Here is a 24146-nt window from a genome sequence, read left to right on the forward strand (position 1 = left end):
GAGAACATGCGTGGGGTGCAGGGAGAGTGGAGCAGGCAAGAGGCCGGGGCGGGGGGCCGGGGTTCAGAACCAAGCCCGAGGGACTGCTGTGGGCTGCCCAGTGTGGGGCCTGGGGGGTGGGCCTGTGCCAGCCCGTGTGTAAGCACGAGTGTGTGTGTGTGTGTGTGCACGCGTGTGTGCTTCCTGGTCAGTCTGGACAGTGTGAGCACCCCTGTCGTGAGGAGTGTGTCCAAGGCAGGGCAGGTCCAGGCTGTCAGTCCACCCCAGCCATACCCCTGCAACACCTCTCCACAACCTCTGGACCTGGCCTGACCCTAGCTCTGTGTTGATCCTCCCCTCCCCCATCTGTCTTCCTTCAGCAAACCTTCTGTCAGCTTTTCTTTCCCGAGCGCATGCCGTGATGTCTGCAGAGCTCCGTGTGAAGTTAGAGGCAGGCCTGTGTGCATGTGAGCGCACACGAACGTATGCACACATGTTCACACGTATGAGTCTGAAATATCTCTGAAAACGTGCCTGGATGATCTGTTGACAACTCCACCAGCCTCACCTTCCTCCTCCCAGCCAGAATGCTTCCTGAAGCTCTCCCATCACCCCAGGGAAACTGAGTCCCAGAGAGGTCAAGCAACTTCCTTTAGGTTCCAGAGTAAGTGAGGGGGAGCACAGAGATGAGTGCTGGGGTCTCAGGGGCCCTCAGCCCCCACCTCCACCACAGAGGAGGCCTTAGGGCCCCAGAGGACAGAATGATTCACAGCGGTGAGTGTTATGTGTCGTGATGACATAAATACTAAAATTTTAGTGCCCCTAAATCATCTCGTCTGGCCTCCCTTTCTGAAAGTTAGTTGTTTTCTTAATACAATTGCTTCCTCTTCCAGAAACTGTCTCCTTATCTGCAAGGTTGCTGGGAGGGGCCGACAGCCCAGGCCAGGACTCTCCCCCCTCAGTGGCCACCCCAGCTTCTCTTTGGTGCCTCGATCAGGAGGCATTCACCAGCCCACGGCCTCCCAGTCAGTGCTGGGCAGCCCGTTCAGAGAATTCCATTCATTCAGCCAAGATCTACTGAGGGTGAGGGGTGCCTGCAGACACGTTTCTCCAACCCTTCCTCCATGCCTCTCTGAGTCCGTTGCTCATCTGGTGGCCCCTGCCCCCACTGTGCTCCAAGCAGTCCAGATGGCCAGCCGTGAGGATGGGAAAATAAAAGGGTCAAAGGGGACTAAGTGCCACTTAGCAGCCTCTGGGGTCTCCAGGGGGTGGTAAGCGAGGCAGAGCAGTGGTTCTGACTTCCGCGTCCCTACCCTGTCCACCCTGGTCTGGAGAGTGAGCACTTACAGCTCACTGACTGCAACTGCCATTCTCCTCCCCCAGTGGGACAAGCATGGTGGCCCCTCCTTATCTCTGCCCTGGACATCCCACCATGTCTAGCAGTGTCTGCCTGTCCCTCTCGGTCTTTTAGCTACTCAAAATATCCCTGTGAGTGGGCTGATGTCATCACCTCAATTTTAGAGGTAAAAACTGAGGCTCAAAATGCAAGCAACTTGTCCGGTGAGTGTGGCAGGGAGAAACCTCGAACTTGACTCCCAAAGCCTCTGTAAGTTTGCCTGCTCCCTGCTGCTTCCAAAGTAGCACATCTAGGGGCCAGCCTTGCCCCAGGTGTCAGAGGGACCTTCTCAGAGACTCCAGGGGTAACTGTGGAGCAGGGATTCCAAGCAGCAGCCAAGAAGTTTCTCTTGTCTCTCCAAACATCTTCCTATCCTCATCGGGGACTCAGCTGCCCATCTCCACCCCACAATCAGCAGCAGCATACCTTGCAGGGCTACAGAGCATCTAGGGGGTAAGGGGGACTTGGGAACAGAGTTCTTCTGGGAGTGGAGGGAGCAATCTGGTGGTAAAAGTGTAGGCTGCCCAGAGGACCAGGGACCAGTGGTTTTCCCAGCAGGTCCTAGAGGCTTCTCAGGAGGAGCCCTAAGGAGCTGTACTGAGAACAGTACTTCTCTTAGAACAACCGACCCCAGGGTTTTTGCTATGCCCTAAGCCAAACACCTCATTTTTAAATGAGAAAATTAGACCACGGATTTTAAAAGTAGGATGTAGTAGATACCAGAGCCTCAAGAGCAGAAAATTTTTTAGCTCACTGCATTTATGAGGAATTGAGTATGAACGTTTGTCAACGTTTAGCTGATGGTGGCAAAATGAAAAAAAGTGCAGAAACTTCAAGTACCCACCACAGAGCCGATTAGGAGACTCTTACTTAGTGTAGATCAACCATAATTTACTGAAGGCTCGTTCTGTGCAAAGCGTTGCAGGTAGCTAACTCCCATGCGATTCAGGACAAGAGGTCTCTCAGAGAGGACAAAGCTCTGAGGAAAGTTCCAGAAGTTGAGGTCACATCTTGGAGGGCCTCATGGCGGAGGTGATGTTCAAGCAGGACCTTGGAGGAAGATTCAGATGTGGATGTGTGCAGATAGGCAGAGGGCATGCACATGAGCCAAGGAGGGGAGATTAGGTGGCATCCGAGAGTGTTAAAGCCAGAAGTTGTCCAGTTATGATGGCAGCAGAAGGCTTGGGAAGAAGATTCCTGAGGAAAGGGGAGCCTGGAGCCCTGTTCTAGAGGGCCCTGAGTGCCACGCTCAGGTGCAAGGTGAGTTTGGATTTTATTTTATAAGCAGGAGAGATACTTTACCAATACTTACACACACGTTTGCATTTTGTTGTGCAACCTATAGAGCGTTTCTTATTTGATTCTGAAAAACAATACAAATGACTGCACAGCATCCTGTAAGATAAGCGTTATTAGTATTACCCTGATTTCAAAAGGTAGGAGTATGACTCAGGGGTCCATGAGAAGATCCAGACCAGGTCCTCAAACTTTGAAGCTTCATAATACGGTCTTTCCTATTCTGTGAGTGTCTAATAAGTGTTGAGTTGGGATTGAGGGGCCAACAATTTGTGTCCAGGAGCAACAAATCATTCTGGCTGCTATGTGTGGGAGGGGTGCCAGGGAGGGGGTGAGCTGGGGAGAGATAAGTTTCAGTTAGGTGGTGTTACGTAGTCATAGCAACAGGAGTAAGGCCAGAACTGGGGCAAGGGCTTGGGGATGGAGGACAGGGGCACTCTGGGACATACCAGTGAGTCAAGAGGTAGAATTGTTAGAATATAGCAGGACCCTGCAAGGATGGGGGAAGGGGACAAAGAGGAGGACGAAGTCAAACCCAAGGCCTACATTTGGGCTTGAGTAACTGAGGATCGGATTCCTGTCTATAGAGTGTATGGGGCATATAGAGGGCATAGAGGGGAATATGGGGTCCCTGCACCATCTGAAGTAGCTGGAACAGTAACGGGCTTGGGTTCTAGAGTCAGGTGGCCCTGGGTTCAAATCCTATTGCTGGTCCTTCTGCCTTATCACTTGAGTAAGTTACTTAAGTGTCTTATACCTACCTATATCTGTATAATATAAGAGAGACGTTGTTAATAGAAAACTGGTTGACTCAATGGAGGTAATAATCATATTTGGCTCGAAGGATCGATCTGCGGATCAAATGAACTAATGCTTGTCGAGCACCGAGCATGGTGATGATGGTGAGTTATCACCTCCTCAGCTCTCCACTCCACTCTCAGCCATTGCGCACTCAATTTTTGTAAGTCCTCACGACAGCACCTTAAGGCAGAAAGAATGCTTATGTTCATTTTACAGATGAGGATACAAGGGGCACAAAACCTGTTTAAAGTTTCACAATGTTTTGCACTAGAATTAACTTTACCCCTACGTTGCTGATAAGGAAATGAAGCAGTGGTGAGAGGGAATTAACACCTGCGAAAGTGGGGCTAGGCTTAGAGCCCGGGCGGCCTGGCCCAGGGCCACCCCTGGACCCAGAGCCAGGCTGGGCACTGCTCAGTGTAGAGTTGATGGCCCTGTGTGAGAGTGGGAGGCTGGGGTGCCCTGAGGTCCGAGCACAGCATCTCCTGACCACTCTGAGGTCTTTCTTCTGTCTGTCCCCAGCCTCCGGCCGCTCCCACCCAGCCAGCCCCAGCCCTCCAGGGCCACAGGCCAGCCCGGTGCTGCCAATCAGCTACCGCCTGTCACACACTCGGCTGGCCTTCTTCCTGCGGGAGGCGCGGCCCCCACCACCTGCGGTCACCAACAGCTCCCTGCAGCACTCCGAGCCCTTCGTGGTGTTCCAGACAAAGGAGCTGCCTGTCCTCAACGTCTCCCTGGGGCCCTTCAGCACCAGCCAGGTGGTGGCCCGGGAGCTCCTGCAGCCGTCCAGCACCCTGGACATCCCTGAACGCCTGACAGTCAACTGGAAGGTGCGGGCCTTCATCGTCCGTGCCCGTGTGCCCGCCTCGCAGCCAGTGGCCCAGGTGCTATTCTACGTGGCCGGCCGGGATTGGGACGACTTTGGTGTCACCGAGCGGCTGCCTTGTGTCCGCCTGCACGCCTTCCGAGATGCCCGGGAGGTCAAGAGCTCCTGCCGCCTCAGCGGGGGCCTGGCCACCTGTCTTGTGCAGGCTGAGCTGCCCCTGGCCTGGTTCGGGCCCCCTGCCCCTGCTGCACCGCCCACCACACGGCACAAGTCTCCAGATGGGCTGGAACCCGAGGCAGCGGGGGAGAGCCAGCAGGCTGAGCTGTACTACACTCTCCACGCCCCTGATGCATCCGGGGGCTGTGGGGGCACACGGCGGGGGGCTGGGGCTGGAGTAGGGGCCCGGGCAGAGAGCCCTACTCAGCACCCCCTGCTGCGCATAGGGAGCATCAGCCTGTTCCGCCCACCCCCCAGGAGGACCCTGCAGGAGCACAGGCTGGACAGCAATCTGATGATCCGCCTACCTGATCGGCCCCTCAAGCCTGGGGAAGTGCTCAGCATCCTCCTCTACCTGGCCCCGAACTCCTCCTCTCCCTCCAGTCCCAGTGTGGAGCATTTCACACTCAGGTAGGGGGTTATGTATGGGTCAGAGTATGGCTTCCCTTCCAAGGTCAAATGCATATCTGATGCCTATCCAGCATCCAATTCCAGCTCTTTATCTATCACTTGACTGACCTCAGAAGACACACCTCACTGATTTGAGCCTCAGTGTTCTCATACGTCTAATGGCAACAGAAATCTGCTCCTACCTCTGCATCTCACAGAAATGATGTCCTGGTAAAGGAGATATATCAGTTTTCACAAGCATGGATGTCCAGAAAGATAAGGTTGGGGGCTGGAAGGGCCCTCAGACATTAGTCGATGCAACCCTCCCATTTTACACATGAGACTGAGGCCAAAGAGAAATGGAGATCAGAGAGCGGCTCCTCGCTGGAAGCCAAATGATGAGCAGGAGTGTGTGCCTGTGTTGGAACATTTGTCCAATCCTAGAGTTGGGAAAAAAGCTTTCAGGACTCCCAGCTCTTTCTATACCCTGAGAAGTATACAGTTCACAAATTCAGAAATACCTTAAATCATATCACATCCCCACGAAATATAATGATGTCTCACAGTAGGAATCCATGGTTTGAGCTATATTGGGTGGTTCGTAAGAAAAGCCTCACCAAAATGCCCCTTTCTACCCCAAACACTATGCAATGGGAGCTGAAACATCACCATTAGCCTCCAACTTCTTTGAGTTAAGTATTGCCTTCTGTCCTGGGTGTACTACGTTAAAGTTCAAATATTCCTGGAAAGGATCATACCTGATTGAATGATTGATACCCGAATGTGACTATGAGTTAAATCAGTCGTCAGAGATCTTGGGCTGCATCAATAGGAATAGAACATGTAAAATTAAGGAGGTGATAATCATTCTGCTTTTGTCCGTGTTAATTAGAGCACAGCTGAAGTGTTGTATTTAGTATAAGACACTACACCTTATGGGTTCAGAGTGTCCGGAGGAGGGTAACTAGGATATGAGTGACTTAAAATACGGCAAAGAAAGCAATGATCGGAGGAAATGGAACTTGTAGTCCTGGAGTAAAGAAAACTCAGAGAAACCTGCTCACCTTCCTAGCTTTCTGAAGAACTGCTATAATTAAGATGGAGGAGAGTTGTTCATTCTTGCCCCATTAGAACCTGTGGCTATTATATTACAGTTAGATATAGAGAAGAGGTTCTAGGCCTTAGGGGTTTTCTGAAAATGGAACGGGACGGGTACAGGAGCAGCGAGACCTTTATTACTAGGTATGCAAGTAGAGGTTAAGTAAAGACTCAGCAGGGATATAGCAGAAGTGGTTATAGCTTCCATTGAGGGTCAGAGGTTGTAGCTACTTGATACCAGACTTCCCAGGTTAGTCTCAAGCTTTGAGTCTAGGGCCCTGGGGAACTTACTTACCAGGTCCCCCTACTCTCAGCCCCAGCCTAGGGGTGGTGCAGGTGGGCAGTCATTGAGCCCTAGGCTGACGCTCTCCTGTTCTTTCTACCCCTTTGTCCCAGAGTGAAGGCCAAGAAGGGTGTGACCCTTTTAGGCACCAAGTCACGGAGTGGCCAGTGGCACGTGACCTCGGAGCTGCTGACTGGAGCAAAGCACTCAACAGCCACCGTGGATGTGGCCTGGGCCCAGGGCACACCCCTGCCCCCATGGTGAGCCGAGGTGGCGCTTCTGCCCACCTTTTTGCAGGACAGGTGCTTGGTTTGGTGGGGAAATTCTTGGTAGAGGAGGCCAGGCTTGTAGAAGGGCTGGGGCTTAGCCTGCGAGGACTCTGAGTCCGGGCGGGTGGCTCGAGAAGGCTCAGAGGGCCTCGGCAGGCAGGCTGCTGAGAAGGACTAGGTTTCCATAGGGGTTTCAGAGCTCATGAGCTGCTCCCAGCCCTTCCTCCCCAGCTCTGCCTTTTTTCCTCCACCTGGCAGGGAGGGCCAGGGGCCCCTGGAGATTCTGCAGCTGGACTTTGAGATGGAGAACTTCACCAGCCAGTCAGTCAAGCGGAGGATCATGTGGCACATTGACTACCGTGGCCATGGTGCTCTGCCTGACCTCGAACGGGCAGTCACCGAGCTGACGGTCATCCAGCGAGATGTGCAAGCCATCCTGCCCCTGGCTATGGTGAGCAGGGCAGTGACTGGACCAGCGATTGCATGTATCTGTCATGGGAGTGTATGTGACAGGAATATGCATGGCTGAGTGTGCATATGGATCGATGTGTTTGATGTGTTTGAACGGGTGCCTGGGTATATGTGCCTGCCTCCTGAACCCAGGTGTGTGTATGTGTGCGTGTGTGTGCGTGTGCGTGTGCACATGTGCGTGTGTGTGTGTGTGTGTGTGAAGAAGCAGGCTGTGCCTGTGGCTCGAGTAGGACAGCAGATGCTGTGGGGGACAGGTGGGAGAAGTCATCCATGGAGGCACCATTCAAGGGAGGTTTCCTGGAGGAGGTGGCCATGCAGTTAAACCTGGAAGGTCACATGGGAGGAAAGGCTCATACAATCAGAGGAGTGTTCTAGGCAGGGGCTCATACGGACAAAGGTGTAACAATGGGAATGTGAGTAGTTTGTTCAAAGAAGCAATGGATTTAGGAAGAATGCATTAGGATAGTAAAGCTGGAATAATCATCTGGGAACAGCCCAGGAACACCTTGAATGGCCAGGCAAATGTGTTGGGCTTTACTCTGTGGGTCCTGAGGGGCATGGAAGATGTTGAGATAAGATGGAGGGGATTGAGGAAGGATTCTTTTCTGGCAGCAGAGTGACCTAGACCATGAAAGCTACTGCAGAAGTCCAAGCAAGCAGACTTCTGAGAAAGTTCATGAAGCTAGGTGGATATACCACCCTGCACATGTGCGCAGGCGTCCCCATGGGAAGGATGCACATCTGAGGAGTGGGGGCAGTCAGGAGCCAGGGCCTCGATGGGTGTGTCCTGGGACAGCAAGCGCCCAGGCTTGGCAGAGCCCCACATTGCTCCCTTCCCACAGGATACAGAGATCATCAACACGGCCATCTTGACAGGCCGGACGGTGGCCATCCCTGTCAAAGTCCTCGCCATCGAAGTGACTGGCCTCATCCTAGATGTCTCTGCTCTGGTGGAATGTGAATCTGACAATGAGGACATCATCAAGGTGAGCTTCCTGGAGGTGGGGCCCTGAGAAGAAGGCCTCAGATCTTCAATAGAGAGTGGAACCCCAAGCCAGAGGAGAATTCACTTTCCAGGCAGGTGCCCTTGGTAGGCAGGAAGACAGGAAATGGGGGACCAGAGTAGGGAAGAGCCACGGATATCCCGTATCCCTCTTGTGTGGGGTGAGGGAAAGCCCTGGGTACCGCTCCACCGGTCCTGGAGGGCTGGCTACCTGTAGGAATGAGGAGGACGAGACCATTTGGCAGGCCGGGGGGAGAAGGCAGCATTGACAACTCGAACTCAATCCAGTCTGGTAAGTTGTTATTGAGCCCCCTGCTCTGCAACAGGACGGGCCAAGGCAATGGGGGGCTGGGGGTGGACTCCTCAGAAACACGCCCAGAACCCAAATGGAGATCCAGCAGAGGGAGGAAGCTTCCAGAAGCATGTGAGGCCATGACTGAAGGTTGTATAAGGAGAGACCCACTCTGACCACACATACCCCACTTCCTCCAACTCCCGAGGGCCCCCCACTCTGAACTCCTTCTGAAAGACCCGCCCTGGGCCCAGAGGCCTCCACGGCCCAGCAAACAGGGTATTACTCTGACTCAAATGGCCCAGTTTGCCAGCTCCCCATAGGAAGGGCTCCTAGATATGCCCCTGTCCTGGCCTTGGATCGTGGTCAGAGGCAGTGAAGCAGGCAGTAATGCAGGAGGGTGTCCAGCCCCAGAACCTCAGAGTGGGTGGGTAGTTTGCCATGCCAGCCTCCAGCAGGTGCCCAAATCAATGAGTAGACACCAGAATCTGTTCCTGTGACTCCTTCAGCTTGAAGGCGAGTGGGAGGAGGGGGGTGTGGGCGTCCTCCCTCTGGCTCACTGGGGCTAACCCGGAGTGCATGCTCTCTCTCTCTCCGTGCTCTGCCCTGGATCTCTCCGGGTGTCTGCAGAGCCTGAGGCTCACCTCATCCTTTCCTTCATTCAAGAAGAAGGGCTGCCTAGTAAGCCAGAGCAGATGACTCTGTCCCACACCCCCCTCGCCTCCTACGGGTGCAAGCCTTGCACAGGACCATGGAGCCATCCACTGCTGGCAGACTAGAACAGGAAGAAATGGGCCTGTTCCCAAGGGCCCAGCACCTTCCTCTGCCAACTAGATCCCCGCCCTCCTCCTCAGCCTCAGAGGGACCAGAACAAAGTCGTGATAGCTTAGATACCAAAGGGAATTAGTGAAGATTCTAAATGGAATTTGTTTCCGTTCTCAATGAAATATACTCAGATTCTTTTTGGAGTTTGCCAATATTCTAAATGGAATTCGCCAGCCTTCAGATGGACCGCTTTGCCTTCTGAAGTGGGAAACGAACGTTTCTGGCGGTGCCGCTGTCCCACCTCCACCTGCCCCTCTGAGATGATTAAGCAGGCGAGCACGAGTTTGGGACAGTCCAGGGGCTCGTCTCCATGGACGAGCCCCAGACCCAGCACCGTCCCCACCCCCTACCAGAGCCTTAAGGGTGTCATCAGCCCATAGGCTGCATCTAAACCTGCGGATGTTGCACCAGCAGGAACGCCTAAATATACTGCACACGATGTTCACTCCAGGGTGTGCCAGGTGTGTATGTGGGCACGTTTGACGCGAACACCCATCTGCATCAGCCCTGAATGCAGTACTGGCAGCGACGCTTCTGTGAGTGGGCACAGTTTTCCACCCAGATGTGTTCAGTGGGCATTTGCTCCATCCAGGGAACCTCTAAGGTTCAAGTTGGTATCCAAGTGGGCATGCATCTGCCAAAGCTGCAGCCATTGGTGGCAACCATCAACCTGTCTGGGCTTGGGGTTCTCTGGTCTGGAATTTTCCTCTCCCTTTCCCTCACCTCAACCCCTGGCTAGAACAGCTCCCTCACCTGAAATTAACCAGTGCCCATTTTCCTGGGGCCATTGGGCCAGAGGGGTCCAGAAGAAGCTGTGAGTCTGCCCCTCACCCCGCACTCTTCCACCTGACCTCCTCCCTGCCCAGGTGAGCACAGGTATCCTACTCAAGACAGGCTCTTCCTCTATACTGTGGAGGACTGTACCTGCCAAACATCTACTCCCAAGCCCAGGCAGTCATAGGGGATGGGGGGCCAGTCCTGAGGACCCTCAGCCTTAAGGCTCCTCGGAGTATGGTCTGCCAGTCAGAAGCAGCCCCTTGTAAAAACATTTGGACATCGGCTCTTTTCCAGGGAGCTAACACCTCCCACAGTAGCCCCTATGAGATGATCTCTGGAAAAACAGAATGGAGGCGGGGATACCCAAAGCCTATTTAATTCCTTAAATAAGGTGCCTCCTCTCCACACACACATCCCCCCGCCCCTCCCTTTCAGCCTCATGTGACTGGCACTTTCTCTCTCCAACAGCCTTCTGGCCCTGCTTGTCAGACTGCAGTCCCCTGCACTGCCCTACAGGAAGACCTGTAGGGCAAGACATGCCAACCAACCTCCCTCCCCCTCCCCAGGTATCCAGCAGCTGTGACTACGTCTTTGTTAGCGGAAAGGAGTCTCGCGGGTCCATGAATGCCAGGGTCACCTTTCGCTACGACGTCCTCACTGCCCCCCTGGAAATGACAGTCTGGGTCCCCAAGCTGCCCCTGCACATCGAGCTCTCGGACACTCGCCTCAGCCAAGTGAAGGGCTGGAGGGTACCTATCCTCCCCGACCGGAGGTACAGCCCCTCCACACACAGCAGATACTCGGGACACTCGTGGGTGGCCCAGCCCTGGCACACAGTCTGATCTGCATGTGTGTATAAGGCCCTCGATGTCCATAGTCTGCAGGTCAGTTATGCGATCAACAAACTTGTATTGAGCAGCTACTGTGTGCCAGGCATGAGATGTGGGGTAAATGTGGCCAGTGCCTGACCCAGCCAAGCTCTGGGTCCATCAGGGAAGCCATCATGTATATGCCACAGAGCATGGTGGAGGCGGGAAGCCCTAAGTGCAGGGAATTGAGTGGCACGAAGGAGAGAGAACCACCTCTTCCTCCAGGAGAAGTTAAGGCAGGTTTCCTAGAAGTGATTCTTGAGCTAAGTCTCAAGGAGTGAGTGGAAGGGAGTTGGCTGGGGAGCAGGGTGAATCCAGTCAAGCAGCAGACAAAATGGAGTAGACACAGCAACACGGGAGCACACACACCTGCGCACACGTGACCCAGCCCGGCACCTTTGCGAGCGCATAGCCAGTGCGTGACTCATACCGGGCCCCCTCTCTGGGAGGCAGGCGCGCACACCTGAGTGCCGTTCTGTGAGTCACGTACGTGTAAACGCAGCGCACCCCACTCACCCACTCATCACTGCTAGAGAGAAAAGCCAGCAGGGAAGAGGGGGAGGGGTGGGACTGGGGAGAGAAGCAGGTGGCCAAGCGAGAGCTGGGCTCAGTTCAATTCTGCAAGGATTGGGAAAAGCAAGGCAGTGTAGACCAGAGCCTCTCAAACTTTAATGTGCACGCAACTCGCCTACATATTCTGTCAAAATGCAGATTCTGCGTTTCAGACCAGCTCCCGGGCGATGCTCATGCTGCTTCGAGTACTGAGGACATAGTGAACTCTGTAGACAGCCAGCCTGGGTTTGACTCTGGACTCTGCTATTTGCTCTCTGGGTAACCTTGGGCTGTTTCCATAACCTCTCCGTGCCTCATTTTCCTCATCTGTAAAATGGGCACCTTAACACTTACCTCACAAGACTGTTGTGAAGATTAAATTAGTTAACACTGGTAAAAGAACCCTCTGTGTGAATGAATATTCTGGTGGTTCAGTCCTTCCAAGCACTAGCAAAGCAGTAGCCACACCCTTCGCTCTCTCTCCAGAGCATGCTTTCCTGACAGCGACTCTCTTTGTTTTCTCGTTCCTTAAATAAGGTGCCTCCTCTCCACACACACATCCCCCCGCCCCTCCCCTTCAGACTCATGTGACTGGCACTTTCTCTCTCCAACAGCCTTCTGGCCCTGCTTGTCAGACTGTGTGAATAATCTAGATAGGCTGAAAATTCCCCCAAATCATCGTATCCTGGTTCCCTTTTGCTCATCAGTTCTTCCCTCAATCTCTCTCTCTCCTCTTGCATCTTACTAAGAGCAGCAACAGAAACCCACACTGCCCTTTGGACACTGCTCGGAAATCTCAGCTAAACACCTAGGTTGACCACTTACAAGCTCTGCTTGCCACACAGCGCAGGACACAATGCAGCCCAGCTTTCCGGCACTCTGTGACAGGGATCACCTTTGCTCCAGTTCGGAGCTGAGAACAGAGGCAGGCGCACGCTTAGTGCTGAAAAAGAGGCTGCACTTGTTAGGATTTGATGCCAGCTTTTTGCAGCCGTGGGCGAAGCCAAGCAGAGGCAGACAGGGACTCTGGAGGGTCAAGAAGTCGTCTTTCTAGGAGAGAAAAGCCTGGGACTCCTAACTCCAGACTTCTCAGGGACAGGAGAAAGCCAGAGAAAAGGCTTGTCATTTTCACAGCCTCCACTTGTGGGAGCTGGGGAGCCCCAGGGGTCGGCAGGGCTGGTGGGGAGGGGCTTATGCAGGTCGTTGCCAGGGAAAGGAGCCCTGACTCCATGCCCTCGCCAGGTCTGCCCGAGAGAGCGAGGATGAGGACGAGGAGGAGGAGGAGCGGCGGCAGAGTCCCAGCCGTGGCTGCACGCTGCAGTACCAGCACGCCACTCTGCAGGTCTTCACCCAGTTCCACACGACGTCGTCCGAGGGCACCGACCAGGTGGTCACCATGCTGGGCCCGGACTGGCTGGTGGAGGTCACCGACCTGGTCAGCGACTTCATGCGGGTGGGTGACCCCCGAGTGGCACGCATGGTGGACAGCAGCACGTTGGCAGGCCTGGAGCCAGGCACCACCCCCTTCAAGGTAGGCACAACGGCAGTGCCAGGGGCCTTGTTTACCTGCGGGGGGAGGACAAAGGCAGGATTTTCAGGGCCTCAGCCTCTGGGAGCGACACTGGCCGGGCTCCAAAACACACTTTCTTTTCCGCCTGCCCTTCTGCCTAAAATGCCACCACCGAAGGTCAAGGTCCTTTAGCTTCACCGTTGGATCTCCCTTCAAGCCTTATCAGCCTTGCCAACTGTGCATTGCTCAGTGTGGTCTCTGAGAGCAAGTGCGGATGAGGAAGGGGAGCAGGTGAGAGGGCTCGGGCGGCCTAGGGGCCAGAAAAGGGAGTTCGGGATGGAGGAACTCAACTCTGACCTTCCTCCTGGACAACCGGGTGCCTGGATAGAAATCTTCCACGGAGGAGTCGGTAATCAGTGACCTGGGCTTGAATCTGCCTTCAGACATATTTGTTTATAGAACAATCGATCCAACATTTAAAAATTGGGACGTTTCTAATTTTTTAGAAATCTTGATTTCTGGTTTTACAAACTATGAACCTGGCAACACTGGGCCTCCCTTCCCACCTAGCGATAAGCTGCTAGAGTCAGTACTGGTGCCTCCTTGACATAGGTATGAATTCTCCCACTTGCCACAGTCCCCAGCACTCCCTTTTGTCTCCCTAACATTGAAGTTGGAATATCAATTGCTATTTATCACTGTGCAGAGCTGTTGTTTTCCTTAAAATCTGCCCCTCTCTCATCTGTGCTCCTGCCTGGCTCCTGTGAGCCCTGAGCCACGCTTGGCCCCTGGACCCTCGTCCCCAGTTGCAGACCTAAGACAGAGCCTTCCAGCCTGCCCCACCCCGTGGGCCTCTCTTCCAGCAGCACTGGGATTCCTCCCTGGCTGGTGATCCTGGGAGCGCTGTTTTCCTGGCCCTCACCCACCCCTCCCCCACTCTGCCCCAGGTGGTGTCGCCACTGACGGAGTCTGTACTCGGGGAGACACTCCTGACGGTGACAGAGGAGAAGGTTAGCATCACGCAGCTGCAGGCCCAGGTGGTGGCCAGCCTTGCCCTTTCCTTACGGCCCAGCCCCGGGAGCAGCCACACCATCCTGGCTACCACGGCGGCCCAGCAGACCCTCAGCTTCCTCAAGCAGGTAATTGGATGCCCAGCCTGCCAGCCTGGGGGATTGGGGTGTGGAAGGAGGACTTGCAGGCTCTGGTTTGCCCTTGTGTCATGAGTCCCCCAAGTCAGGGCTTTAAGTAATGGAAGATCTATCTAGCCTCCATGCCCTGCACACCTGCCCCGCCCCATGCCCTCTGCGCAGGGAGTCTAACCAAGGTCTGTCTTCCTGTGCCTGCCACCCTGAGAGCTTCTTGCTGAGGGATCCCCCTCCCGGATTCTCAGAGGGCCCATCACCTCTGTCTCTACCCCCAGGAATTACTCTCACCCATCTCTGGAGCCCCAGTTCCAGCCTCCCACAGACGCACCAGGACACTAGCTACAGACAAAAGTAGAAGGATGACAGGCAGGAGCACAGGGACTGAGAAGGCGGGCGTTGAGCACTAAACCAGGAGTCAGGAGCCAAAAGTCCTCCGCCTCTGAATCGCTCTGTGACTCAGGCCAATCCCTTCTCTCCGGGCCCTGCTTCCTCATCTGCAGAGGCTAATTCTCAGAAGGCTTTAGCAAACAGAGAAAACTGGACATGTATTCTCAATCTCCAAGTGTCTGATCGGGATGACCCCAAGGTCGGGCATGGAGTTGTGAGGTTACTCCTGCAGCAAAAGGGACCTGAGTTAGACCCAAGACAGAACTTACCTTAGCTCGTCAAGGGGACAAGGGCAAAATGGGCAAGGGAATTCTCAAAGCAGCAGGAGACTACAGTGTGCCCGGGTACCCTCCTCATAACCTCCAGGGGAGGACTTCTGCTCAAACAATAGGTCCTGAGCACTTGCCACCAGCCAGGCACAGTTCCGGCACTGGAAATACAGCAGGGAACCAGAATGCCTTGGTCCCGTCCCTCACAGAGCTCAATATCCAGCAGGAAAGTGAGATGAATCTAGCTCTCTGACCCTTGTCCCTTCTTCTTCCTCCTCCTCCTCCTCCTCTTCCTCCTCCTCCTTTTCCTCCTCCTCCTCCTCCTCCTCCTCCTCCTTCTCCTCCTCCTCTTCCAGGAAGCCCTCCTGAGTCTCTGGCTCTCCTACAGTGATGGTACCACAGCCCCACTCTCCCTCTACAGTCCTCGGGACTATGGGCTGCTAGTGAGCAGTCTGGATGAGCGGGTGGCAACTGTGACCCAGGACCGGGCCTTCCCGCTGGTGATAGCCGAGGCAGAGGGGGCAGGGGAGCTGATCCGTGCTGAGCTCACCATCTCTGAGAGCTGCCAGAAAACCAAACGCAAGAGTGTTCTGGCTACGACCCCTGTGGGCCTGCGGGTACACTTTGGGCGGGAGGAGGAGGACCCCACCTATGACTACCCGGGCCCAAGCCATCCGGGGCCTGGTGGGGGCGAGGACGAGGCGCGAGGAGCTGGCCCACCAGGCACAGCCGTGCCCCCGCCCAAGGCCCCGGGCCCAGGCACTGCCAGCCCAGCCATGCTGCCTACAGAAGATTTCCTGCCACTGCCCACGGGCTTCCTGCAGATGCCCCGGGGGCTGACAGACCTGGAGATTGGCATGTACGCACTGCTGGGCGTCTTCTGCCTCGCTATTCTTGTCTTCCTCATCAACTGCATCGTCTTCGTGCTGCGGTATCGGCACAAGCGCATCCCGCCAGAGGGCCAGACCAGCATGGACCACTCTCACCACTGGGTGTTCCTGGGCAACGGGCAGCCTCTGCGGGTGCAGGGGGAGCTGTCTCCGCCTGCTGGCAACCCACTGGAGACCGTGCCCGCCTGCTGCCACGGCGACCACCACAGCAGCGGCAGCTCGCAGACCAGTGTCCAGAGCCAGGTACACGGGCGGGGTGATGGCTCCTCTGGCGGCTCAGCCCGGGACCAGGCTGAGGATCCCGCCAGCTCGCCCACCTCCAAGCGCAAGCGGGTCAAGTTTACCACCTTCACCACGCTGCCCACGGAGGAGCTGGCCTACGACTCGGTGCCCGCCGGTGAAGAAGATGAGGAAGACGAAGAGGACCTGGGTTGGGGCTGCCGGGATGTGGCAGGCACCACGCGGCCCGCTGCACCCCCAGACCTGCACAATTACATGCGCAGAATCAAAGAGATTGCATAGAGGTGTCATCCCCTGACAGGGGGGCCCTGCGTGGGACACAGCCAAGCCCCTCCTCACACTGATGCGGGCAGCCGACGTGGATTTGTATACCCTGCCCCTGCCGCTTTGCTCTGTGCAGGTGGCCACCTCGCTCATCTGGTCCTCCCTGCCACCTCACACTGTTACCTTCTTCTGCCCCGTCAGATGGAGGGCTCCTTCCTCAGGAGCTTGCTAGAAGGAAGTGATCCCAACCCTTGTTCTACCCTTTCCAAACCTCCTCCCATCTTAGATAAACCTGCTGCCCCAAGAGTGAGGCACAGAGGCCGAGCTTGAGGCCAGGTGGGCCCACACTGTGTCCCACCCCTGCCTCCCTCGTTCCCTGTGTTCCCCCTGTGCAGGGAACGGGGCTTCTGGAGGGTCTTGTGTCACAAGCTGCACAAAAACTTTTCTCAAACCACTATTCAGGGATTTCTGTTCTGCAAGGTGAGTAGGCGGTGGCTACCTGCCTTGCCAAGGATCTTGCTGTGGACAAAACATTTGGGAGATAGGGGGACACTTGTAGCATCTTCTGGCTTTCAGGTGCCACCCCCGGCAGTCCCTTCACAGGATCTGGAAGCCGACTCCAGAGGGATCTGGGGCCAAGGGAGGCACCTTCCTGAGAGCTCAGGACTTCTTCCTCTGCCCCTACGGGCTCTGGGCAGGGACATAAAGGGGAGGAGTCCTCCATCCACCCCAGACAAGCCACGCCCAGAGCACCATGGTCCGGGTGGGCCCGGGGAGGCCTGCATGCCTCCTGCCCAGCCCACCGCAAGGTCAACACTACGCCTTAGTCGCCCCTCCTGCTCTGCTGACCACTCCTTTTCTCTCTGCAGGGGCAGACACCCATTCCCCCAGGAAGCGGAATCTGGTGGGAGGGAGGAGAGGGCACCAGGGAATGCTGTGAAGGACCTTGGGATGGGCAAGGCAGAAGGGAGCCGGGCGCCTCCCTACCCCATCACACAGCCGCTTTTCTCTCGGGTTCTACCCACCACTGTGTCGGATGTTTCGTTAATAAATGGAGGCGACCAGATTGGAGGTGGGGGCAGCAGCTCCCAGAGAACAGACAGTACATAGTGGCTGGCTCTACGTCTCGTCTTTGTGTGCGTGAGCACACACCCACCCTCCCCACTCACATGTCCACACACGTCCACTAAATGATATGAAATGGAAACACGACTGAGCTCAGCTGCTCTTCCTCCTCCAACATCCGGGCCCCTTAGACCTCTGGCACTATGGAGATGCCCACATTAGAGGCTGAAGGATTTGCTGACTCAGAAATGTGCCCCTACAGAGAGATGCTTCCTCTAGGAGTCTGCCACGATTGGCTCAGGAGGGAGGGGCTAGCCTCAGGGCCTCTGGAGAAATGCCTTGAGGGTGAGAGGGAACAGAAGAGTAAGGAGAGGTGAGAGAGTTTGTTGTGCACACCTGAGCTCACTTGTTTCCTTCACTGCCTTCAAATCTCCTCTCAGAGGAGGTTCATACCCAGCACTCTCACCGCCTCTCAGGGAGGCCTCCTTTCTCCATGAATCGATGGACAAAGTCTGGTGGTCTCCATGACAAGAGCCAGGAAAGAGAAAGTGAAGGCTGTTGAATGTACCCCACCCACACCACCCCACCCCCCTGCCCCAAGAGGGCCATAGGCTGGCCCATAGCCCCTCTTGGTGCATCTGAACTGTGTGTATGCACACGGCCTCCCCTGGCCCTGGGAGACCACTACCTGGCACAGACAGCAGCCCCTGAATGGGAGCCCAGCCAGGGCTGCCTGGCCAACCTCCAGTGCCGTAGACAGGTGGCTACAGCAACCATCTTGGAGAGAGGAGAGGGGAAGGCACAGCAACCAGCATCCTTTACGGAATGAACCAGGGGCAGGACGGGCTGCACTAGCACCTGCCCCAACATGCTCTTGCCAACACAGAAGGATGCCTGCCTTGCATGGTCATCTGCTTAACTAATCACAGCAGCCCCGGGGGCATTGTGAGGATTAAATGATATCAGGTATGTAAAGCTCTCTGCTTGGGGCACAGCTGCAGACGAAACTCTTAGCTAAGACAGAACCTGGCACATAGCTGTTCCCAACTAATGAAGTTTCCCGCATCCAGGCTTAATTATCAGGTAAGGTGTGGGCCTTAAAGGAAGACTAGAGATTGGCCAGCTCTGGCCCAGTCGTGTTGGCAACGAAGAACAAATGTAGCTCAGCGGCCAGAAGAGAGCTATAGGGAAGCAGTGCCCAGGACAGAACCAGCGGGGGGCTTTGCCTGCCAGCTCTCCTGGACTTCTCAGAACTCAACTCGTATGCAAATGAGCCCCAACAGTGACCATCCAGAGGGGAGTCTCAGTCATTTTTCATACAATGTCTGGAATCTCAGTGTGTTCAACAAATATATTTGCCGACTAACTGAAGTCCAAACATAAATTATAAATGGCCTTTGCACTATTCCACTTTTGGGGATTTTCTATATCCCGACACCTTACCACGTGATCAGTGTGAAAAATCACAAGTTCCAGGAAGAAACGAGGAAGACATAGGTACTAGGCAAGGGAAAATGTATTCCAGTTTGGGGGTACGTGCATGGGAGAGGGTGCTGGTGTTGAAGTTGAAACATGGATCCATTTGTTTATTCGACACATGGAGCTTCTGCTATGTGATAAGCCCTGCCAGGGAGCATGAAAGCAAAACCATGGGCCTGTCCCCAGGGAGCCCCAGCCATGCAGGGAAGATGGACGAGTCAACGGGCCACGGTCATGTGGAATGATGGATGCTATCTGTGATAGCTTTGCCCTGGGTCGAAGAGGCACAAAGGAGATGGGGGGAGACAGTCTCAAGCTGATTTTGCTGAAGATGAGGCCGGAGACATTCCAGGAAGGGAGGATGGTGGGTGTGAAGGCCCACAAGCCGCACAGCCTGACACCCCAGGCTTTCTCTTGCTGATATGTCTCTGCATTTGCTTTCCCCATGCCTGGAACAGGAGTCCCTGGTGATAGGGAAACATAAATACATATATGCAAAGGTACAGAGGCCAGAGGGAGTAGGGGTGGGGTTCAGCATGGATTTGGGAGTCAGGCTCAGACCTGAGGTTCAGATTATTTCCTTCTCGCTGGGTGAAGGAAGCATCGGAGGGGCCAGGGGACTAGTTAGGAAGATGCTGTAGCAGAAAGGACGAGGGCCAGGGCAGCGAGAACAGAGAGCTGGGTGGGTACCGTGGTTTTCAACTACAGACTTTGCCAACTGCTTTATCCCTCATGGAGGTGAAGGAGAGGAGATATGAGCTACTGCTTGATGTCACGACCTCCTTCCCAAATGAACCTCAGAGAGCAGGCCACTCCAGGGGAGACAGCGGATGCTGTCATAATGGTGTTTGTCAGCATCCAGGCTTTCCAGACGGGGAAACGAGGAGCCAGAGAAGGGAGCAGTTCGTTAACCGGCTGAAGGTCGCCCAACCAATCTAGCGATAGAGCCAGAACCCCACTTTCTTCCCTTTCCTGTAATTTGTATCCTTTTCCCTTCATTCCTCCTCACTACCCCACCCTCCACCCCCCCTCCCAACCCTCAACCCCACCACCGCCCAAATGCAAGAACTCAGAAGCAATTGCTAGAAACAGCAAGTCCTGACCCTCCTGTAGTTCAAGAGGGAGCAGGCCTGAAGGAACAAGGTGGGACATTAAGTTAACGGCCCCTCTGGAAGGGCCCTGGCACTGAACTCCTCTTTAAAAATTAGTCTCCAACCCCGAAAACGTATTGAGGGACCTTGTAAAAAATAGTTATTGACAGAGAGCTGCTTTGGGAGCACTGGAGAACCAGGCCCATGAATCAGCTTGCTAGCAGAAAGAGATCTTCCAGACAGCCGGGGCCAGTGAAGGTAGAGCCAGAGATGCATAGAAGCCACCTGGAGCCTGTTCCCACCCTGGTGCTCAGCTCTGTGCCCCAGCCCCACGCTGCCAGCTCCCGTCTCCACACCAGCCCCAGGCACACTTCCATGCCTGTCTTCAACAAATATTGACAGGCACTTCCTGTGTGCCAAGCACTGTGCCCCCTTAAGAGAAGCCTTCAATGGCGGGGGAGACATCTGGCAGCCAAATTGAAAACATGGTAAAGAGGCCAGAAAAGGAAACTCTCATTAGAAGGGATGAAACTTTCTAAGACAGTTTGCTAAGGACTCCTTGGGTCCGACTGTGCAACTGCTGTGTGACCATCGGCCAGTACGTCACCAGCTCCGGGCTCTTGTTTCCCCATCTGCGCAAACATGGAAGTCGCCACTACTAGGTGATATCCACTGACCTCCCCAAAGAGGCCCCATTGTTTCAAAACCTGTATTGCTAACAAACATCGAGAGAGATAAGAATCACGACTCCTATTTTATAGATGTGAGGACAGGAACACAGAGAGGGCAAGTGACTTGCCCATGGTCTCCAGCTTAGAAGTGACCTGTCAGGCAGCCACAAACCTACTCTCTTTCTGCCACATCATGAAGCGACATTGGCAATTGAAGGAGAATGAGGTTGGAGAGATTTGGAGGTGAGAGAGAGATAGGGATGGGTCTCTAAATGTTTGATATGCTGAGTGATGGAGGCAGGCTGTGGGACCCCCATCCAAGGCTCAGACCAAGGATAGTGTTTGGGGCAGATGGAACACTGAACACTATGGCCTTTCTGCCATTGCTGGAGGAACAGTACTCCACCCCTCTCAGAAACACCATCCCTACCCAGCTGAGTGACACAACAGTCCATCCAGTCCTCCTGGTCACCCTTTGAACAGAGAACCAGCAGAGCTTTCCTGAGCATGGTGCTGAGCTGGCTTTGTAAGAAGAGGCTGGCTGCACAAACAGAGATGCCCAGTGTGGGGAGGTGGATGTGAGCTGGCACCTGCCTTTTTCTTTGGGATACTGGCTGTCCCTTTAGCCTCTGGGGCCTGAGCAAAAGAAACTTGGAAGCTAATCCCTATGCCCCACCTCTATGCCCCCAGCTCTGCCATGGTAGCATAATGAGTGTTGATTAAATCTTTGCCATAAATCTAACAGAGGAAGTGGATTATTCAGTCACCAACATTTACTAAAAGCTCACTATGTGCTAACCACTTTAGATCCATTATTTCATTGACTTTTCACAATAACCAACTAAGGCAGGTGACCTTATACCCATTTTACAGGTGACAAAACAGGTTTGGAGAAGTTATATGACTTGTCTCATGCCGCACAGTAAATAAATAGCAGAGCCAGGCTTCAGACACAGGTCACATTGGCTTCCCACTACCCTCCTTGGTGGGGACTTGCAATTCAGAGAATCCTTCTGGCGCAGTGGCAGGAGCGCCAGGCTGGGAGTCCAGGAGCTTGGTGGGAGCTCTCACTCTGCCATTGACTGGTCATGTGGCCATGAGCCTGGCACTACGCATGTCTGGAATAAGCCAGGACCATCAACAAATTCCAACGGCCAGATGGTCCCTCTAGTGCCTTCAGTCTTGATGGTTCTTGGGTCTTGAGTTGTGAAGCCCTGGGCACCATCCAGCCCTGCCAGTTCACACCTCCCACCTACTACCCTCTTAGAGAGATTGCTGTTGTGCGGTAGGAGGCAGGGACAACAGCTTCAGTGGTTCTCGGCTGTCCTCCAGGCTTCGCCGTCTCTGCCATCCTTTACTTGATGCTGCCACTGGCAGCTGCTCCCAGGGTCTCGGATTCTCCATGTTATGGGGTTGGGGGAGCATAGTGAAAGAACTAAGGGGGATGTGGGAGAGGTGACTACCTCTGTGTGTGCCACAGCAGCAGTGTGTCTCGGGGCTAAGACAGAACTTGGAAGGTCAAGTTGTCCATCCCCCGCCCTCAGGGGGCTCCTAGTCTGATGGAGGAGGAAGAGGCCCTGACCTACAGCGGCTCCCAGTCTGAGGAGAAAAACAATCCATGAGAAGTACCCAGTCTGATGGGGGGCTTAACCAAACCCTGAATAAATGACACCATGCATTCAGAGGAACATACAAAGAGGTGCATATACGTGAACTGTAATCTGTGCAGGTCCTTAGAACACAGAGCTGAGGAAATAAAGTAAATGTGGAAGCCAGGCAGTTAATCCAGAAAGGCAGTCTGGAGCGGGGTTGTAGTTGTATTGGGAGGAGGGATTAGGGAGGGTCTACCAGATGGCTGGAAAGTCAGAAACAACTACTTGAGAATTAGGAGATGGGATGGATTTGTCCTGCCCAGAGGGATTGAGCAGTATAGGGACCTGGCTGAGAGGAATGTGTACAAGGAGAAGAAGGAAGTGACCCTCAGGTGACCCTGGGCTGCTGAGGAAAGGGCTGCTGCTGTCTAGGTATGGGAGAGGCCCAGGAGAGTGTCCCAATCATTCTCACTTCTCAGGGAGAAAAAAGAGCCTGGTGTATAGGGAGGAAGCCTGGGTCAGGGTCAAGGGGCTTGGCTTCTAGTCCCCTGGGCATCTCCACTTCCACTGTGACCTGGCATGAGCCTCTTGCCCTCTTCTGTGAGACGAGAGGTCTAGACAAGGTGTCATCTGAGGACATTCCCCAGACTGACCCCCTGTGCCCCAGTCAGGAGCCTAGCCATGACCCTTCTGCAGAGTGTGTCCCAGCATGTGAGTCATGATACCTGACAACCCTTTCCTGGTAGCTGAGCAGGGCTGGGGCACAGGGTGGGCCTCAACTTCTTGTGGAGCTCCCAGCCTCCTGAGCGAACAGCTGTAGGACCTCCTGAGAAGCCAGGCCAGCAGGGCTTGAGCAGGGCTTGAACAGGCCTTGAGCCCTAGTTCTGCCTCTTTAGGGGCGTGCAGTATCCTTTCCCTCCTGATCTTCTGCAATTCCAGAATGACTTTCTTTATCCTCTATTATGAAAGTTCCCAATAGGCCTTCCTGCAATTCACAGACAGGGGCACTGGGGTTGCATCCTGTAGCTTCTCCCACAAGGAGGGGTCCTGCAGTGAGCAGGGCCCTGGCAGTGGGCTTCTGTGCCCATTTGTAGCATGACTCTGCAGCCCAGCCCTTGCTTTAAAAGTGGACTCCACTTGCAGATCCTACCCTGACCTGTCAGGAAAGAAGGCAGGTGGGGGGTCGCAGGAGGTAGGAGGTAGTAAGTGCCTCCCCTCTCTCCTTATTATTTACTCTACCTCCACTTGGGCACATATACTCTACCCCTCCACGAGACAGAAACAGCAGAGTCTACCCCTCCCCTGGTGGACAATTCATCAGCACTGATGGGAACCGGGACACTGTTAGGGCCTCTTCTGTCACACACACTTGTCCACAGTGTCCTCCTTTCAAAGTCTGCCCCCTACCCCCCACCCCCGGCTCAGTTCCAGGTTCTAGATCCTCTGCGGGATGGTTATCTACCCAGGGATCCAGGGAAGTGGGGGGCCCAGAGGAGGGCTGGTCTGTGGTTAGCCCACTGGGCAAGGACCATAGCCACTGGGGTGGAAAGAGAGGCGGGAAGCAAAGAACCCTACAGCAGCTGCAGCAACACCAGGCAATCTCCAGAGATACTAGGGCCACAGGGTGACCGTTCACCCCAGCAAACCCTGCTCCAGGAACAGACACAACAAAGCTCCAGACACATCCAGTGATTAAAGTGCTGCCTTTGTCAGACACTGAGGAACAGGGCTCTGGTGGGCGACAGGGCAAGCAGAGTGCATATGCAGACATTTCCAGCATACGCACAGAGTACACATCGTAAAGGCACTCTCTGAGCAGCCCTACTCATTCATGCTTGCAGGCATGCACGAACGGGCACATGTTCCTCCTACACATGCGTGCGCGCGCACACACACACACAATGCATGCACACGTATACTCCCTATATGGACACATGTACACACACATGCACGCATATCAGCATTTGGAGCCCTACAGCTCCAATGCTGTGATAACCAGGGGTAGCTAATGCTTGGCCACATAACGGGGCAAGGCCCTCACAGCCTGTCCACCCCACCAGGAAGGAAGGCAGAGGTCACAGGGGTGGTGGCCAGGTCCAGAGTCGTGAGTGAAGGATAGGTGGGCCTAATGGGGAGGAGCTAAATAAAACAGGCAGCACTCGGCCCTGAGGTACCCATGGGTCTCTTCAGAGGGGGTCAG

At 54.7% G+C, this 24146-nt stretch overlaps 1 protein-coding gene across 2 annotated transcripts in view; it reads left to right on the plus strand.

Moving 5' to 3' along the window:
* The window catches only part of TMEM132E (transmembrane protein 132E), a 54657-nt gene extending 37428 nt beyond the window's left edge, over positions 1–17229 (plus strand). Inside the window, exons 2-9 of one of the 2 annotated variants that reach the window (XM_016163223.2) lie at positions 3995–4925; positions 6399–6545; positions 6813–7005; positions 7868–8011; positions 10489–10694; positions 12586–12874; positions 13801–13992; positions 15011–17229. In XM_016163223.2, the coding sequence (XP_016018709.1) occupies positions 3995–4925; positions 6399–6545; positions 6813–7005; positions 7868–8011; positions 10489–10694; positions 12586–12874; positions 13801–13992; positions 15011–16066 (3158 nt within the window). In that variant the 3' untranslated portion in view covers positions 16067–17229. Of the gene's footprint in view, positions 1–3487; positions 4926–6398; positions 6546–6812; positions 7006–7867; positions 8012–10488; positions 10695–12585; positions 12875–13800; positions 13993–15010 lie in introns of those variants that run through there. The other variant, XM_016163222.2, reaches the window with a different exon arrangement.
* Positions 17230–24146: the final 6917 nt, after the last annotated feature.

This window comes from Rousettus aegyptiacus, unplaced genomic scaffold (genome assembly GCF_014176215.1).
Source record: "Rousettus aegyptiacus isolate mRouAeg1 unplaced genomic scaffold, mRouAeg1.p scaffold_m13_p_6, whole genome shotgun sequence".
Lineage (NCBI taxonomy): Eukaryota > Metazoa > Chordata > Mammalia > Chiroptera > Pteropodidae > Rousettus > Rousettus aegyptiacus.